Below are 18646 nucleotides of genomic sequence, written 5' to 3'. Positions count from 1 at the left end.
GAGGTGTAGGTGGCTGTCTGGATTCATTTGCCACAGCGATATTCAAATAGACATTTATTGACATTTAAACATAGACAAATTGGGACAGAAGTCCATTTTCCTTTACGGTAGGAAGGTTAATTGAAAGGAAACGTTCCATGAGCAGCACTTCGTGACAGTACATTCTCAACTTATTACTTCACCTTGCTGGCTGACTTCACTCTGTGGCCAACAGTCAGTCCCTGCTCTCCTCTCCTCACCTCATAGCTCTCCTATTCTCTCTTCCTAGCTCTCCTCCCTGTGCCTCCGTCTGGCTAAATCAAGGGCATTGGAGCACTGCTTATCTGTGGCTGAGATTCATCAGCCTGGTTGGTAAATAAGAGATGTTATAATCACGGTGCTCCTGGTGGCATTGAGGGTCCATGTACTAATCAATAACATCCAATTCTTCATATATCTTCTGCTCTGATTATCTTGGCCTAATCCAACACTACACAATTTGTCTGTCCATTACCGGGGCAGGACAAAGCAGCGCTGAGCATGTTGTTATCACTGGTGGTTATGATTTTAATGGTGATAAAGATAGTCGGCTATCCAGTTGGCCAGGTGTGAGGTGAGAAGAGGACAATCTCAGCCAGGCTCTTTTAATTGCAAATCCACCTGGGTCTCCTTCTGATACAGAACCCATTGGTTTCACAGCCTAGGCAAAGTAACATCGCAGGCGGTTAAGTGCAGAAGATTAAGAAAAAGTAATAATTGTTCTCTGGAATATAGCTTAAAGGCAGAGCAAATTTTCAAATACTGGGAGTGCTTGAATCAAAATCTGTGAAATTGCGTAGCGAGCGAAGATAATGTGCTAGGTTAAGTACCATGTGGGGAGGCGGTGGCGCCGTCTGGAGGGAGCCCAACGAGCAGACAGTTATTCACTTGAGAATGCAGATGAGCTGAACAAGTATGAAGAGTTAATGAATACAAAACAGCTTTCAAATCCTACCTGATCTACTCTGGATTCACAGAGACCCTATACTCCCTTTACAGTAGGAAAACATCACCGTGGCTCTATGAAATAAAAAAGATAATATCAAGTTCATAAGCTTATGAAATAAGCAATATGAGCCATTATAGTACTGCTAGGTGTTTAAATTGTAGAGAAGTTAACAGATACTGATTGGTCAATATGTTATCAGACCCTATACGCGCACATATCTACAGGTAGCCTAACCTAGTATTACAACAACCCCTTTCCTCCAAATCCAGTGCAATTGTCATGCTTAGTTAGTGCAATTTGCTGCATTTTGGTAATTAGCATAAAATTATTCAAATACAGTGCTTGGGTTGGAGCTCATGGTATCCATTTTCTAAAGAATTGATTGAATTTGACAATAATTCAGTATTTAGCAACAACATATTTTTGCCCACAGTCCTCCTACCACCTAAAACATCCCAGTATGACCAACCCACTGTGTCAAAAATATTGAAGGAGAAGAACAGGCACTTTACTTTTTGTTATTGCTAGATAACGCCCCATTCTCGTCTCTCAAATCAATTAACTAGCTGGCCTCTTGCTAAGCAGTGGATGTAGCAGAAACCCAAAGAGTGAACTATTCCCTCATACCTTTCCCATGCACTGGCTGAATCACACAGAGCGGAAATAGTAAAAGTTCTGACTTTCATTTCCCCCATTATGAGTCCCACAACAATTTCACAGCACAGCAATCACACAAATATGAACTTCCAGAAGTAATTAAACAGGCTTTACTGCAAAGGGACCTTCATGAATACCAGAAAGACGATGACTCCTTTTGAGAAGCCACTAATCAGAACACATTCCAGACGAGGTGTCACATCAGCTTTGTTTTCCCGGAAATCCCTTCAGGAAACAGAAGTGAAGTGTAAGCCTCTAATCAACACAACCTGCTCTAGAATACGTCCCAAATGGTGCCCTATTACCTGCATAGTGCACTATGGGCTCTGGTCAAAAGTAGAGCATAGGGTGCCATTTGGGGCACAGCCCAAGTCTGTTGTGCACGTCTCTCTCTGACACCAGCCTGATGGGTCTTAATTGGACTGAACATATGGGGTCCATACTTGCGAACATTAGAAAAAGTTTAAATTGAAACCTTTTCTCTGTCTCAAAATATGAATCAGCCAATTACAATCGTTGACATAGTTGCACGTGACCAAACGCTACGTTAGCTGTTCCCATTAGATAACCTGGCACATTTAACCCGTTGTTGATTATCCCTTACATATATAGCATAGATGTGTAGGCCTACACTTATACTACCGGTATTTTTTTAATTTGATTATAATAATGCATATGAAACGTTGTACATGTACACTACCGGTCAAAAGTTTTAGAACACCTACTCATTCAAGGGGTTTTCTTTATTTTTTGTATTTTCTACATTGTAGAATAACAGTGAAAACATCAAATTTATATTTGTGATTCTTCAAAAAGCCACCCTTTGCCTTGATGACAGCTTTGCACACTCTTGGCATTCTCTCAACCAGCTTCACATGGAATGCCTTTCCAACAGTCTTGAAGAAGTTCCCACATATGCTAAGAACTTGTTGGCTCTTTCCTTCATTCTGCGGTCCGCCTCATCCCAAGCCATCTCAATTTGGTTGAGGTCGGGGGATTGTGGAGGCCAAGTCATCTGATGCAGCACTCTCCATCTGATGCAGCACTCATCACTCTCCTTCTTGGTAAAATAGCCCTTACACAGCCTGGAGGTGTGTTGGGTCATTGTCCTGTTGAAAAACAAATGATAGTCCCACCAAGCCCAAACCAGATGGGATGGCGTATCGCTGCAGAATGCTGTGGTAGCCATGCTGGTTAAGTGTGCCTTGAATTCTAAATAAATCAGACAGTGTCACCAGCAAAGCACCCCCACACCATAACACCTCCTCCATGCTTTACAGTGGGAAATACACACGTGGAGAGCATCCGTTCACCCACACCGCATCTCACACTGACACGGTGGTTGGAACAAAAATCTCTAATTTGGACTCCAGACCAAAGGACAAATTTCCACCGGTCTAGATTCCATTGCTTGTGTTTCTTGGCCCAAGCAAGTCTCTTCTTCTTATTGGTGTCCTTTAGTAGTGGTTTCTTTGCAGCAATTCGACCATAAAGGCCTGATTCACACAGTCTCCTCTGAACAGTTGATGTTGAGATGTGTCTGTTACCTGAACTCCGTGAAGCATTTATTTGGGCAGCAATTTCTGAGGTTGGTAATTCTAATGAACTTATCCTCTGCAGCAGAGGTAACTCTGGGTCTTCTATTCCTGTGGCGGTCCTCATGAGAGCCAGTTTCATCATAGAGATTGATGGTTTTTGCGACCGCGCTTGAAGAAACTTTCAAAGTTCTTGAAATGTTCTGTATTGACTGACCATCATATCTTAAAATAATGATGGAGTGTCGTTTCTCTTTGCTTATTTGAGCTGTTCTTGCCATAATATGGACTTGGTCTTTTACCAAATAGGGCTATCTTCTGTATACCACCCCTACCTTGTCACAACACAATTGATTGGCTCAAACGCATTAAGGAAAGAAATTTCACAAATTCACTTTTAAGAGGGCACACCTGTTAATTGAAATGCATTCTAGGTGACTACCTCATAAAGCTGCTTGAGAGAATGCCAAGAATGTGCAAAGCCGTCATCAAGGCAAAGGGTGGCTATTTGAAGAATGTCAAATATAAAATATATTTGGATTTGTTTAACACTTTTTTGGTTACTACATGATGTGTTATTTCATAGTTTTGATGTCTTTACTATTATTCTACAATGTAGAGAATAATACAAATAAAGAAAAACCTTGAATGAGTAGGTGTTGTAAAACTTTTGACCGGTAACGTACATGTACAACGTTTCATATGCATTATTATAATCCTCCACTTTGTCACGTGTTATTTGAATCGAACAACGAGGACCAGCAGTGAACAGTTTTTTTCCTTATAAAAAATGCTTGATGCGAGGAGGGCTCAAACCCACGGTTAAAGTGCCCTGTCGTTTTAGAGTCCACCGCTTTAGCGGTGTGTGCCAACAGGAAGCAATGATGATGACTGTACATGACAGCTATTTGACAAGTCCATAAGCCTTTTTAAGACGTACGATAAAATTAAATGTTGTATGGACCTCCTTTTATTTTTATTTTTGGAAAAGCACATGAAAAATGTAGGATTTTGTCATACGCGAAAACGTGCCTTTAGAATTATTTCTTACGTTAGCAGCTAGTAGCCTAGCCAAGGATGTATCATGCAATATTGGCACTCTACACATGAGACAGACCAAGTGGAACGAAAGTAAACTTTGAATTTGGAGTTTTAAAAGGTCCCTCTGGTGGCCAGGTTGACCTATTTTAAGAAATACCATTGGTTTGTTGATATAAAGTCTAAGATCTTTGATAGGCTGATAGAGAATTTGTTACAGGAAATAATCACTGCCACCTGCTCAGGTTAGCATAAGGATAAATATGCCAGGTTATGTAATGTGAACAGATGACATGTTCAATAATCTGGAGGTGAAAGAAACACACACCTGTTTAGATGAGGTGCTGGCTAGCGGAGTAGAACACTTGAAAAAGAAAAGGAGAAATCGCACACTCAGATGCAGATGCACACTCAGATGCAATAACTGATTAACTTAATAACCAATATTTCGACAGACAAGCTGTCTTCATCAGGGTATAATGACAAACACTGCAGGTCACTAGTTTATATAGTGTCAAAGGACACACACAGGTGTCTGTAATCTTTGCCGGGTGTGGCTTGATATCATTGGTTAATTTACAGATATAAATAGAACATAAATGGATAGTATACGATCATAGATACAATATGGCTACATAGGCCTACAAACATTTTCAATGAATAGCAAAATCACAAGAATGGCTTCAGATCAAAGTCTACGTTGAGACTGAAGGGAGCAAGAATTTTTTAATTAAAGATCCAGGCAGCCTCTCGTTTTAACAATAAATTGTCGAGGTCACCTCCTCTCCTAGGGAGGGTGACGTGTTCAATGCTGATATAACGTAGGGACAAAATCGAGTGGTTGCATTCCAAAAAGTGGTCTGCAACTGGGTACGCCGAGTTTTTGCACCTAATGGTCCTACGATGCTCCGAGATTCGTACTTTTAATTCGCGCTTCGTTTTACCCACATCATTTTTTACCACGAGGACAAATTATAAGATAAATAACTGGTTTAGTGGAGCACGTGATAACACCTTTGATTGGGATTTGTTTCCGTGTTTGAAGGATCTACATTTGTAAGTGCCATTGCATTGAGCGCAGCCATTACACTTGTAGTTTCCATCCGGTAGAGGGGCAAATAGATGTTGTGCAGGGGTATTTTAGGATAGTAAATCAGAGTTTATAAATTGACCTCTGAGATTTCTGCCCCGCGAGAATACGACCTGGGGAGGGTCCAAAAACACATTACCGATACTGTCATCGGATCTTAGAATGTGTCAGTGTTTGTGAACGATTCTCTTAATTTTTCAGAGCACTTTGAATAGCGGGTAGTAAGAACGCAAAAATGCTTATTTTTGTGAGACTGTCCTTGAAAGAGATCATGTCTTGTTTTATCACGTGCGACTAAGTTGACAATTTTAATTGGCTGATGTGCATTAAACTTAAACTTTTTCTAATCTTCGCAAGTATGGACCAACAATCTCCTTAATATCACTCTGCATGACTACTTCAACACAACTTTACAAATAACCTGTTGACATTATGAGGGAAAGTTGAAGTGTTTTTTTGTTTTGTTTAGGGTGCTGGATAGAATATGTAGTCAACAAAGCTTTTTAATGTGTGATCTCTGTTAGCCTACTTGTTGCTTAACTTTGGAAACATCAAAAAGAACACTGACAAGTGCCTATAGACTGAAAAGTATCTGTTGTAACAATATGTAATGTACATGTGCGGCAGGTAACCTAGTGGTTAGAGCGTTGAGCCAGTAACCGAAAGGTTGCTGGATTGAATCCCCGAGTTGACAAGGTAAAACTCTTTCTTTCTGCCTCTGAGCAAGGCAGTTAAACCACTGTTACCCATGTGCCCGAAGACGTGGATGTTGATTAAGGCAGGCCCCCGCACCTCTCGGATTCAGAGAGGCTGGGTTAAATGCTGAAGACACATTTCAGTTGAAGACACTCAGTTGTACAATTGACTAGGTATCCCCCTTCAATCCCATGTACTGCATCAAGTCTTAGATGATCATAATCAAAATGTCATTACGTAATTTTCCCACAATAAATATGCATGCCCATGATTCCACACATGGAATCCATTTGCCCTCTCACTATGCAGTAGCTAGACAAGGAGGCAATAGAAATTATGTTTCTTAAACAGAATCAAATACAACATAGAATTATAGAATATAGGATATAGGATGATCTCTAATCAGGGACTGATGTAGACCTCGGATACCAGGTGGGTGCAATTAACTATCAGGTAGAACAGAAAACCAGCAGAACTCCAAATCAAATCAAACTTTATTTGTCACATGCGCCGAATACAACATGTGTAGACCTTACCATGAAATGCTTACTTACAAGCCCTTAACCAACAGTGCAGTTCAAGAAAGAGTTAAGAAAATATTTACCAAATAAACTAAAGTAAACAATTATAAAAAGTAACACAATAAAATAACAATAACGAGGCTATATACAGGGGGTACCGGAACCTAGTCAATGTGCGGGGGTACAGGTTAGTCGAGGTAATTTGTACATGTAAGTAGGGGTAAAGTGACTATGCATAGATAATAAAACAGTGAGTAGCAGCAGTGTAAAAAAACTAATGGGGCGTCAACGTAAATAATCCGGTGGCCATTTGGTTAATTGTTCAGCAGTCTTATGGCTTGGGGGTAGAAGCTGTTAAAACCTGTTGAGGCCACGGGTTAGCAATGAACCCTGAGACGGGATTGCTAGCAAGGCTGGAAATTCAAAACATCAAAAATCTAATAATTTCAATTTCTCAAACAATCAACTATTTTACACCATTTAAAAGATAAACATCTCCTTAATCTAACCACATTGTCCGATTTTCAAAGAGGCTTTACGGCAAAAGCATAAAGTTAGATTATGTTAGGACAGTACATAGCCACAAAAGTACAAACATCCATTTTCAATTCAAGGTCAGGCGTCACCAAAAGCAGAAACCAGCTAAAATTATGCACCAACCTTTGACAATCTCCATCAGATGACACTCCTAGGACATTATGTTATACAATACATGCATTTTTTGTTCCATCAAGTTCATATTTATATCCAAAAACCGCATTTTACAGTAGCTGTGAAATTCTGATTTTTTTCTTCTCTGAAATGCTTCCGGTGAACAACGTTACAATTTTCAAAATTACTATTCGAAAACATTGGTAAATTATAATATTGTCATTCAAATAATTATAGTTTAACATTTCGTAAATGATACTGTCTTGCCAGATTTCAAAATAACTTTACTGGGAAATCACAAGTTGCAATAAACCAGGTGCTGTGCTTAGAACAATAAGCTAGCCTAATTAGCTTAGCATCATCTTGTAACCATGTAATATCAATAATACTATTGTCAATAATCCATTACCTTTGATTATCTTCATCCATTGGCAGTTCCAGGAACTCCAGGTCCACAACAAATGTGGTTTCTTTTGACAAAGTTCATAATTGATGTCCAAAGAACTCCAAGTTGTTCCATGTTGTTAGCGCTTCGGTGGCTACTAAAAAGTAGCGCGGGGGGGGTGTGTGAAGTCACGGCAAAAAGTTAAAAAAGTTACAAAAATAATCTATTTATGTTTGTTCAAACATGTCAAACGTTGTTTAGCATCAATATTTAGAGCCATTTTTAACGTGAAACATCAGTAATGTTTCAACCCGACCTCACCTGTGTCTAGAAAAACGTTTTTGAAAAATGTCCCGTGTCTCATGATTGCGCAGGTGCAGGCCATAATGGAAGTGACGACATCCCACGGACGTCAACTTCAATGCATTCTTATTTGCTCCCTGTTAATCATGGAAGCTTCAAACAACTTTATAAAGATCGCTGACATCTAGTGGAATCCGTAGGAGTTGCGAACTGAATCCTTTCTCACTATGGTATCTAATAAACAATGACACTAAATAGTACAGCCACAAAATTCTCATTTTTTTAAATCTATTTTTCTCAGGTTTTTGCCTGCAATATGAGTTTTGTTATACTTACAGACACCATTCAAACTGTTTTAGAAAATTCAGAGTGTTTTCTATCCGAATGTGTTAATAATATGCATATCCTAGCTTCTGAGTTGGTGTAGGAGGCAGTTAAAAATGGGCACGTATTTTTTTCAAAATTCTCAATACTGCCACCGTGGCCCGTAGAGGTTTTAAGGAGCCTTTTGGTCCTAGACTTGGCGCTCCAGTACCTCTTGCCGGGCGGAGAAAACAGTAGAGAAAATAGTCTATAACTTGGGTGACGAGTCTTTGGCAATTTTTGGGGCTTTCCTCTGACACGGCCTAGTATATAGGACCTGGATGAGGCAGGAAGATTGGCCCCAGTGATGTACTGGGTCGTACACACTACCCTCTGTAGTGCCTTACGGTCAGATGACGAGCAGTTACCATACCAGGCGGTGATGTAACCGGTCAGGATGCTCTCGGTGGTTCAGCTGTAGAACCTTTTGAGTACCTGGGGATCCATGCCAAATCTTTTCAGTCTCCTGAGTGGGAAAACGTGTTGTCGTGCCCTCTTTACGACTGTCTTAGTGTATTTGGACCATGATAGTTCGTTGGTGATGAGGACACCAAGGAACTTGAAACTCTCGACCCGCTCCACTACAGCTCCGTCGATATTAATGAGGGCCTGTTCAGCCCGCCTTTTCCTGTAGTCCATGATCAGCTCCTATGTCATACTCACATTGATGGAGAGGTGGTTGTCTTGGAACCACACTGCCAGATCTCTGACCTCCTCCCTATAGGCTGTCTCATCGTTGTCAGTGGTCAGGTCTACCACCATCGTGTCCTCAGCAAACTTAATGATGGTGTTGGAGTCGTGTTTGGCCACGCAGTTGTGGGTGAACAGGGAGTACAGGAGGGGACTGAGCACACACTCCTGAGGGGCCCCAGGGTTGAGGATCAGCGTAACAGACGTGTTGTTAACTACCCTTACCACCTGGGGGTGGCCCGTCAGGAAGTCCAGTTACAGAGGGAGGTGTTTAGTCCCGGGGTACTTAGCTTAGTGATGAGGTTTGTGGGTACTATGGTGTTGAACGCTGAGCTGTAGTCAATGAACAGCATTCTCACATAGGTGTTCCTTTTGTCCAGGTGGGAAAGGACAGTGTGGAGTGCGATTGAGATCGCATCATCTGTGGATCTGTTGGGGCGGTATAAGTATTGGAGTGGGTCTAGGGTATCCGGGAGGATGCTGTTGATGTGAGCTATGACCAGCCTTTCAAAGCACTTCATGAGTACCGACGTGAGTGCTACGGGGCGGTAATCATTTAGGCAGGTTACCTTCGCTTCCTTGGGCACAGGGATTATGGCGGTCTGCTTGAAACATGTAGGTAGTACAGACTCGGTCAGGGAGAGGTTGAAAATGTCAGTGAAGACACTTGCCAGTTGATCCGCGCATGCTTTGAGTACACATCCTGGTAATCCGTCTGTCTCCGCGGCTTTGTGAATGTTAACCTGTTTAAAGGTCTTGCTCACATTGGCTACAGATGCACAATCGAGAGCATCCTATCGGGCTGTATCACTGCTTGGTACGGCAACTGCTCCACCCACAACCGCAAGGCTCTCCAGAGGGTAGTGAGGTCTGCACAACGCCTCACCGGGGGCAAACTACCTGCTCTCCAGGACACCTACACTACCCGATGTCACAGGAAGGCCAAAAAGATCATCACGGACAATAACCACCCGAGCCACTGCTTGTTCACCCCGCTATCATCCAGAAGGCAAGGTCAGTACAGGTGCATCAAAGCTGGGACCGAGAGACTGAAAAACAGCTTCTATCTCAAGGCCATCAGACTGTTAAACAGCCATCACTAACATTGAGTGGCTGATGCCAACATACTGACTCAATCTCTAGCGACTTAATAATAAAAAATGGATGTAATAAATGTATCACTAGCCACTTTAAACAATGCCACTTTATATAATGTTTACATACCCTACACTACTCATCTCATATGTATATACTGTACTCTACACCATCTACTGCATCTTGCCTATGCCGTTCGGCCATCGCTCATCCATATATATTTTTAATACATATTCTTATTCATTCCTTTACACTTGTGTGTATAAGGTAGTTGTTGTGAAATTGTTAGATTACTTGTTAGATATTACTGCATGGTCGGAACTAGAAGCACAAGCATTTCGCTACATTCGCATTAACATCTGCTAAACATGTGTATGTGACAAATAAAATTTGATTTGAAACTCACATCTTTCCAGTACTCCTCACACCGCCCCAAACTCTACCCTTAACACAGTTACCATTCAAAAACAAGCTGTTTATCTAAAAAAAATGACATTGCGACCAAAGAGAACAGACAAAATGGACATCGTTTTCATCAAGCCAGCTTCTTTATATGGTGCTACCTTTTCCAGGGTTAGGACTGTAACCATTTGAGGACTTTGAAATGAGCCAGAGATGAGAGATCACCAAAACGAATGGTATTTTGGTTTCAGTGCATTCTCTTAAAATAAATGTATATAGCCTATCAACGTGTAGGCATACTGTGTAATAGAATTTATAATTAAATACAGTTGAAATAAAAAATATAAATAATTGTGTACTAAAAATGTGAATGTGTTTTTGCAGAGCATACAACCATGCCGACAACCATCCGTGGAGATCAGTGGACAAAGGGCTGGACAACGGGCCGCACCGAAAAAAGAAAGCGGTTAGTTTTGCTAGAATCTTAAAATGTGTACGCAGCATGTGTGTTGGAGTCACTTTTAATTCTTAATTGATCTACCGTTTCTATCTTTGGCCACTGTAATGGATGGGGGCTCAGGGCGGTACCATTCTGCTCGTCTGATGAATGTGCACATGGATCAGATTCAAACTTTGAAGACCGAGATCGAGTAATTGAAGGCAAACCAGCAGAACGAGAAACATTATCTGAGTTGGTAACAGCTGATGCATTGGTCCAGAGCCAGGCGGTATTGGCAGAGTGTCACTCGTCACTGGCAGAGTCAGGCGGCATTGGCGGAGAGTCAGGTGGAGAATGACGCGTTGAAGAGGGCGAGGAATGAAATGGAGTCACAATCCATGCCAGGCACACCTGTGAACTCTGGAACTCCACCTCCGACAGGCAGAGTCAACATACCTGGCGGGTTCACCAGGTCGTCGGTTCACCCTGACATTTCCATTCCTCTTCTGACAACAGAACTTGACCAACAGTTGAGCAGGCACAGCAAGGGCCATCCGGACCGTTATGCTGTTCTGCTATTCCAAGTATGTGTAACCAAAGAGAGATACCATGAGTGGACACAGAATACCAACTGGGATGGATCCCGAGGCAAATGTGGCTTACCAGTGAACCTCCGGGTGTTCATCATTAATACTGTCTCAAAAGTTTCTGTCCATGACTGATGCAACCCGAAAAAGCATTAAAGACAGAATGAATGAGTACTTGAGGTCACCGAGGAAAGTCTGGACATGGACTGCTCTCCCTTACGCAAGGAATTAGTCACTTTACCATGTTTACTACAGTATGTACTGTAGGCTATGTTTACTTGTCAGACTGCACAGTAGCCTAATAAACAAACGCAGGTGGCTTCTATCTTCAAAATGCATTAAATGCTTTATTATCCAAATGTTTAAAGTGCGTGTCAGTGACCTCATGCATCTGCAAAAGGTTGGACAAAGTATATACTGTACAGTACTGTATTTCTTCATCAGCATCTTTATGCTTTCGCTAATAAAATAATGATAAAAAAATACTCTTTCAAAATGCAGATGTTTATTTCCTTATGGATCCATAACGAATTACTATGGGAATAAATATCACTGAATGACAGAAATATTGGAACAAATTGTTGCTTACTGGAAAATACTCTTTCAAAATTAATGGAAGAGACAACATTCACAGGTCAAGACAGCGCTGCTCTGAGACAAGCATGGGGACTGGTTTTGATAAATCAACAAGATTTTTATTTTCACTGAATCTCCGTTTTTGTATTTGTTAGACTACAATTAGAGTGTGGAAATGTTAGGATTATTTTACTCTTACTGTATTACTGTAGCCTACTCCCGGCCGGTCACGTTGTACAGTGCCATTATGGGCTATTAGCAGAACGATAGACTCTTGCAAAGAAGGAGGGTAGGGGGAGAATTGTGTCGTCAAATGTATTTCTTAGTTAGGTTGGCTGTATCACAACCAGCCGTGATTGGTTGCAATTTCAGTTTAATCCACCAGAAAAGCCAACAAATAATACAACAAATATTGTGGTTAAACTCAAATATACTAATTGATGAAATAAAACATTATCAATTGGAACCTTTAACAAGTGGAAGGGGGAAAAAGTATTATTATTATTAACCCTGTTTTTCACTAGCGTAGCAGGCTGTGAATTCTGCAAACAACGTTTCTAGGATTGGCTCTTAGCAGGACAATATATATTGGTCATATTGATCATGGCTCATGAGTGGTGCAGTGGCCTAAGGCATTGCATCTCAGTGCAAGAGGCATCACTACAGTCCCTGGTTTGAATAACATCCGACCGTGATTGGGAGTCCCATAGGGCAGCGCACAATTATTATTATTAATTAAATTAGAATTATATAAAAGCCCCTTAGATTCTCACAGATCATATTTGCCCTAACGAAAAATACCCATTAGATATTAATTTAGAATCCTCCAATCCTCTAAATGTAATTATTGGCGGAGAGTCACGTCATTGAAAATAATATTTGTAGATATACTGTAGGCCTACTGTAGGTGACATGAGTCTCACTAGTGTTGAGTAATGTGCTGTTAAAAGTGGTGTAGGTATTATATATTTAAAAAGCATATTGAAGTTAGAAGCAATAGGATTTGAAGCAATAGCCTTCCCGCTGTGGTCAACTATTTCAGCACCGATTAGCACTGCTCTGAGACAAGCATGGGGACTGATAAATCAATGAGATTTTTATTTTCACTGAATCTCCATTTGGGTATTGGTTAGACTACAATTAGGGTGTGGGAATGTTATGCTCTTAGTACTGTAGCCTACTCCAAACCGTCACATTGTACAGCACCATATTTTCCGTTCCATCCTAACGGAAACCATGAGGGTTTCATTTTTTGTTTTTCTTGGAATAGAAACACCATAATATTAACCAAATTAAGTAAACTAAATTTCTTAAAATCAATCCCATATATTATGTTCTTATAAAAAAGGTTTTCAATTCTCTAGTACAGCCAATATTGAAGGCTATCAAATTCTTCTCAAAGATGCCCTCTGGTGGTCAAACTAGCACTAACTAGCATTAATGGTAACAATGGCTGGAAATTAAATAATGTGCCATAGAATTCTGCGGCAGCCCGCAAGGTGTGCTGCAGTATGACACAACTTTTAAAGAAGGAACCACTGTAGTCATTAATAGTTTTCAAGCCCTGCCACATCCGACGAGAGTTAGAGCCGGTGTAGTAGGATTCAATCTTAATCCTGTATTGACGCTTTGCTTGTTTGATGGTTCGTCTGAGGGCATAGTGGCATTTCTTATAAGCGTCCGGATTAGTATCCCACTCCTTGAAAGCAGCAGCTCTAGCTTTTAGCTTGAAGTGGATGTTGCCTGTAATCCCTGACTTCTGGTTGGGATTTGTACGTACGGTCACTATGGGGATGACGTCGTCAATGCACTTATTGATGAAGCCGATGACTGAGGTATTATACTCCTCAATGCCATTTGATGAATCCCGGAACATATTCCAGAGTTTTTTTTCCTCGGGTTGCACATGTCACATGCTGGTAGAAATGAGGAAAAACTGATTTAAGTTGCCTGGATTAAAGTCCCCGGCCACTAGGAGCGCTGCTTTTGCTGAGCATTTTCTTGTTTGCTTATGGCCTTATACAGCTTGAGTGCGGTCTTAGTGCCAGCATCGGTTTGTAGTGGTAAATAGACAGCCACGAATAATATAGATGAGAACTCTCTTGGTAAAAAGCGTGGTCTACAGTTTATCATAAGGTTCTCTACCTCAGGCAAGCACTACTTACCAGGCGTAGCTTCTCTGCCCTGCCGGTGCATGGAAAATACAGCCAGCTCTATATTATCCGTGTCGTCATTCAGATACATAAGATATTACAGTTTTTAATGTCCCGTTTGTAGTATAATCTTGATCGTAGGTCATCCATTTTATTTTCCAATGATTGCACGTTGGCCAATAGAACGGATGGTAGTGGAGGTTTACTCACTCGCCTACGAATTCTCAGAAGGCAGCCCGACCTCCGCCCCCTTTTTCTCCCTTTTTCTTCACGTAAATGATGGAGATTTGGGCCCATTCCCAAGAAAGCAGTATATCCTTCATGTCAGACTCGTTTAAGAAAAAATATTCTTCCAGTTCGAATTCAGTAATCGCTGTTTTGAAGTCCAGAAGTTATTTTCGGTCATAAGAGACAGCAGCTGCAACATTATGTACAAAATAAGTAAAAAAACAAGTTACAAACAACGCAAAAAAAAACGAACAAAATAGCACAGTTGGTTAGGATCATGTAAAATGTCAGCCATCCCCTCCGGCGCCATTCTACACAACTCCAAACATCCGTGGTAGGATTTGAATACCCCTGGATTATAGGATCTCTATGGCTTCTTACCAGTGTTCTGATCCATGTACTCCCGGGACACATGTTCATTCTGGTGCACCCATTCTCCATTGCACTTGAAGAAGATCTGCAAGGCAGGCACAGCCCGACACAGCAGCTTGATTGGGTTGCTTTTGATTATGTAGGAATCTTCTGGTTCCTTCAGGAAGTGAGGCAGGGTACCTGGGACTGATGGTAGGGAGTCTGGCAGGATGTCACCTGTGGCTCCTGCAAAGAGAGAGACTAGTTAGTTCAATCAATCAATTACATTTATTTTATAAAGTCCTTTTTACATCAGCACAGCAGTTGTCACAAAGTGCTTTAAAGAGACAGCAGATACCCAGCCTAAAAAAGCAATGCAATAAGAAAGCAATGCAATGTTCTTCTGGGTGACTATGCCTGACATTCAAAACGAAACCCAGGAAAAAGCACTGATAGATATGTTATGAAGATTTTAAAGCTGCATTATGTAACTTTTTCTATGTCCAAAAGCTGTAAGTTGCTAGTTGTCATTCAATGTGATTCAACAGTAACAATTTAGTGCCTACACCTTAGCGCCTACAATTTAGCGCCTGAAACCACTGTATTTGATTTGGCTGTTGATTTGGATTTTCATGACAGATTTAGTACTGTGCACAATGAATGACAAGTTTCCGCCACAAGCTCATTGCCTCAGATTGAGAAGATCTCAACTGCATACTCCTAGCGTCCCAGAGACGGAAGAAAAATGGGATGCATATCCACACTTCGCTAGCGAAGAGATATGGCAGATGCGGGGAGCAAACGACATGTCCCAGCAGCTCCTCCATATAATCCAAAGAAACTGTGAAAAGGGGAAACAATAGAGCGTGGTTCAAGATGAGAGTGAACCTCGGATTTGCACTAACAAACTGGAGAGGGCTAGCTAGTTAGCTAGCTTGTGTCATGACTCTCCTGTGACGATCTGAAGGATCAGGTTACAGTGGGTCCGCTCTACAGCACGCTCTCTCTTGTAGGAGGAGAGCGGGAAGTCCGCTGTTTTATGGCGGTCGTAAAATACGCTGCCTCTATGCTCTCTAGTGTTCGAGGTAGGATTGTAAACTGTGGAACACAGAGAGACACTTGGACATCAAAAGTTTAAATAATTAAGCAATATTTCTATTTTTGAGAATGTGGGAGTGGCCCTTGGACACTTAAGGGTCAGTCATGTCGAGTGTGCTTCATTTGGTGATCTCATGAAGAACAGGAAACACACATTACTGTGTCATCGGTTGTGTACACTTCTCAATTATGGGGTTTGCATTTGAATGTGGTATAAAATATCTGATTGAATATGTAACTATTTGTGAGAAGATGTAATGTGATGCTGGCCTTCTAAATGAGATACTTGTTTAGATATAAAGTTTGAACTAGTCAGTGGCCACACCCCGTGAGTACAGACATTTACATCAGTGTCATGGAAACGCCCCCTTCTTCCACAGAGTATAAAACAACTTGTGACAAAATTTACATTAGACCAGAAAATATGGAGCTGTTGCTACATGTTGAAATGGTTGGCAACTCTACAAAAGGACTAGACCAGAGAACGTGGAGATCATTCCCACGTTGAAATGGATAAGAAATCTACAAACAAAAGAACAATTATTCAGGCTGCAGCTGTTTAAATACTTTAGTCTGGTAAACACATTCGATCTAAGAACATTTCCGATTGGTACTCTGAAGTATCCATTATAACAACCTACACCTCACACACACTTAGATCTCTGGTGGACAAACCTGAGGCTTTCTGTCAACTGACTATCCAGCAGATGGACCGGCGACCACAGAGGGACAACAAAGGTGTACACTTGTAAATATGTAAATTGCAATATATTTCGAATGAGCGGTTGTTCATGTTCTAAGTATAGGCATTTCCATGAGTGTAGTGTAGTCAACTGTATGTACTTGATTCCGCTGAGTTTCCCGCTCTTGAGCGGTCCCCACCCCCTTCCTTTGTCTACCAAGCCGTCATATCGGTTTTGTCCGCTAGAGACTTTTTCTTTGTATCACGTAGCAACCAATGTATGACCTATTGTGTGTGTGTTATTATAATTCTGTGATTGATTGATTAAGTTAGTTAGTAAATAAATAATTAAGCCAATTTGTATATCGTTAAATCATGATTCTATGCTAGGGTTCGTGCAGATATCCAAGGGTTTGCGACATTCAGTTATGAGACTGAAATTCATTAATAAGCGACTGTTTTGATAAGATATGAAAATATCGGAATTCAGGAAATTTATTAATTCACTTGGGGGGGAAAAAGCCTCTTTAAACATTTTCCCATGGTGCCACAACTTCCTAGTTAATTAAAGTTACATGATTAGTTTAATCGCGTAATTAAATTACACATAGAGAATCATCGTCCGGGTTTGGGTTTGGCTGGGGTAGGCCGTCATTGTAAATAAGAATATGTTCTTAACTGACTTGCCTTGTCAAATAAAGGTAAAATAAAAAAATTCTAAATGAAAAAGTCTTATAGCTACTATGAATTACTTGTTTTCAAGCCATGTTGGCAGCTAGCTAGCTAGTGACTGCGTCATTGGTTTGTTTCATTTGTGTAAAATGTTGCTTTGCTATTTAGTTTTAATAAACTATGACTATATGTATTAATTTGTTATATTTCTTATCTCTGTGGTCTAGCTAGCCAATAATTGATATATTAATAAAGGTGACATCTTCCAATTATAGGTATATGTCCACTCAGTGGCCAGTTTATTAGGTACACCAACCTGTTCTCGAAAATGGTTCGCTCCTACAGACAGTGAGTCACATGGCCGTGGCTTGCTATAGAAAGCAGGCAGACATCGAGGTATTCAGTATCTCAGTATCTCAGACCTCCAGGCCTTTTCACGCATGACAGTGTCTAGGGTTTACCGAGAATGGTGCGACAGAGAAAAAACACCCAGTCAGCGGCAGTCCTGTTGGTGAAAACAGCTCGATGAGAGGTCGAAGGAGAATGGCAAGAACTGTGCACGCTAATAGGTGGGCCACAAACAGGCAACGGTGCAGTAAAACAGTGGTGTGCAGAACAGCATCTCGGAATGCACAACTCGTCAGTCCTTGTCACGGATGGGCTATTGCAGCAGATGACCACATGGGTTCCACTCCTATCAGCTAAAAACAAGAAGAAGCGGCTCCAGAAAAACAACAACCCCAAACAACAACAACAAAATAAAAATTCTAAAGGAGGGTGGCTGCCGTCAACGACGGCACTGTGCTACACCCCCCCCTCCCCAACCCACCTATATCTGGAGGTGGCTCCGGTTCTGGCCGTTCCAGGCAGTCGGGCCACTCTGGCAGACCCGGGGGGCAGTCGGGCCACTCTGGCATCGCCGGGGGGCAGTCTGGCCACTCTGGCAGCTCGGGGCAGTCTGGCCACTCTGGCAGCTCGGGGCAGTCTGGCCACTCTGGCAGCTCGGGGCAGTCCGGGCGACGTCGGACTGGGATGACGCACTTGAAGCCTGGTGCGTGGTGCTGGTACTGGACGTACCAGATTGGGAACACGCACCTCCAGGCTAGTGCGGGGAGCGGGAACAGGACGAGTCGGACTGGGCTGACGCACTTCCGGGTCCGCACGAGAGACAGGAGCTGGAAACCCAGGGCTATGGAGGCGCACAGGCGGTCTTGATCTTACCTCCTGCACAACCCATCCTGGCTGGATGGAACTAGTAGCCCTGCACGAGCGGGGTGCTTGTACAGGGCGGACTGGGCTGTGCAGGGGCCTGATGGTAGCCGTGCGTAGAGCGGGAGTTGGGTAGCCTGGTCCTCGGAGGCGTACCGGCAACAAGATGCGCTGCGCAGGCATCCTCCTACCAGGCTGGATGCCCGCTCTAGCACGGCACCTGCGAGGAGCTGGAATAACGCGCACCGGACTGTGCGT

The 18646-nt window shown here is 41.9% G+C and overlaps 1 protein-coding gene across 4 annotated transcripts in view; it reads right to left on the bottom strand.

Annotated features, from left to right (window-relative positions):
* Positions 1–18646, bottom strand: part of unc5db (unc-5 netrin receptor Db) — a 217520-nt gene that overhangs the window by 58758 nt on the left and 140116 nt on the right. For 3 of the 4 annotated variants that reach the window (XM_029716559.1, XM_029716561.1, XM_029716560.1), the window contains exon 2: positions 14758–14973. In XM_029716559.1, the coding sequence (XP_029572419.1) occupies positions 14758–14973 (216 nt within the window). Of the gene's footprint in view, positions 1–7564; positions 7599–14757; positions 14974–18646 lie in introns of those variants that run through there. The other variant, XM_029716562.1, reaches the window with a different exon arrangement.

Source organism: Salmo trutta, chromosome 27, assembly GCF_901001165.1.
Source record: "Salmo trutta chromosome 27, fSalTru1.1, whole genome shotgun sequence".
In the NCBI taxonomy this organism is placed as follows: domain Eukaryota; kingdom Metazoa; phylum Chordata; class Actinopteri; order Salmoniformes; family Salmonidae; genus Salmo; species Salmo trutta.
The sequence above is the reverse complement of the archived record's forward strand: the minus strand, read 5'-3'. Positions and strand labels throughout refer to the sequence as shown.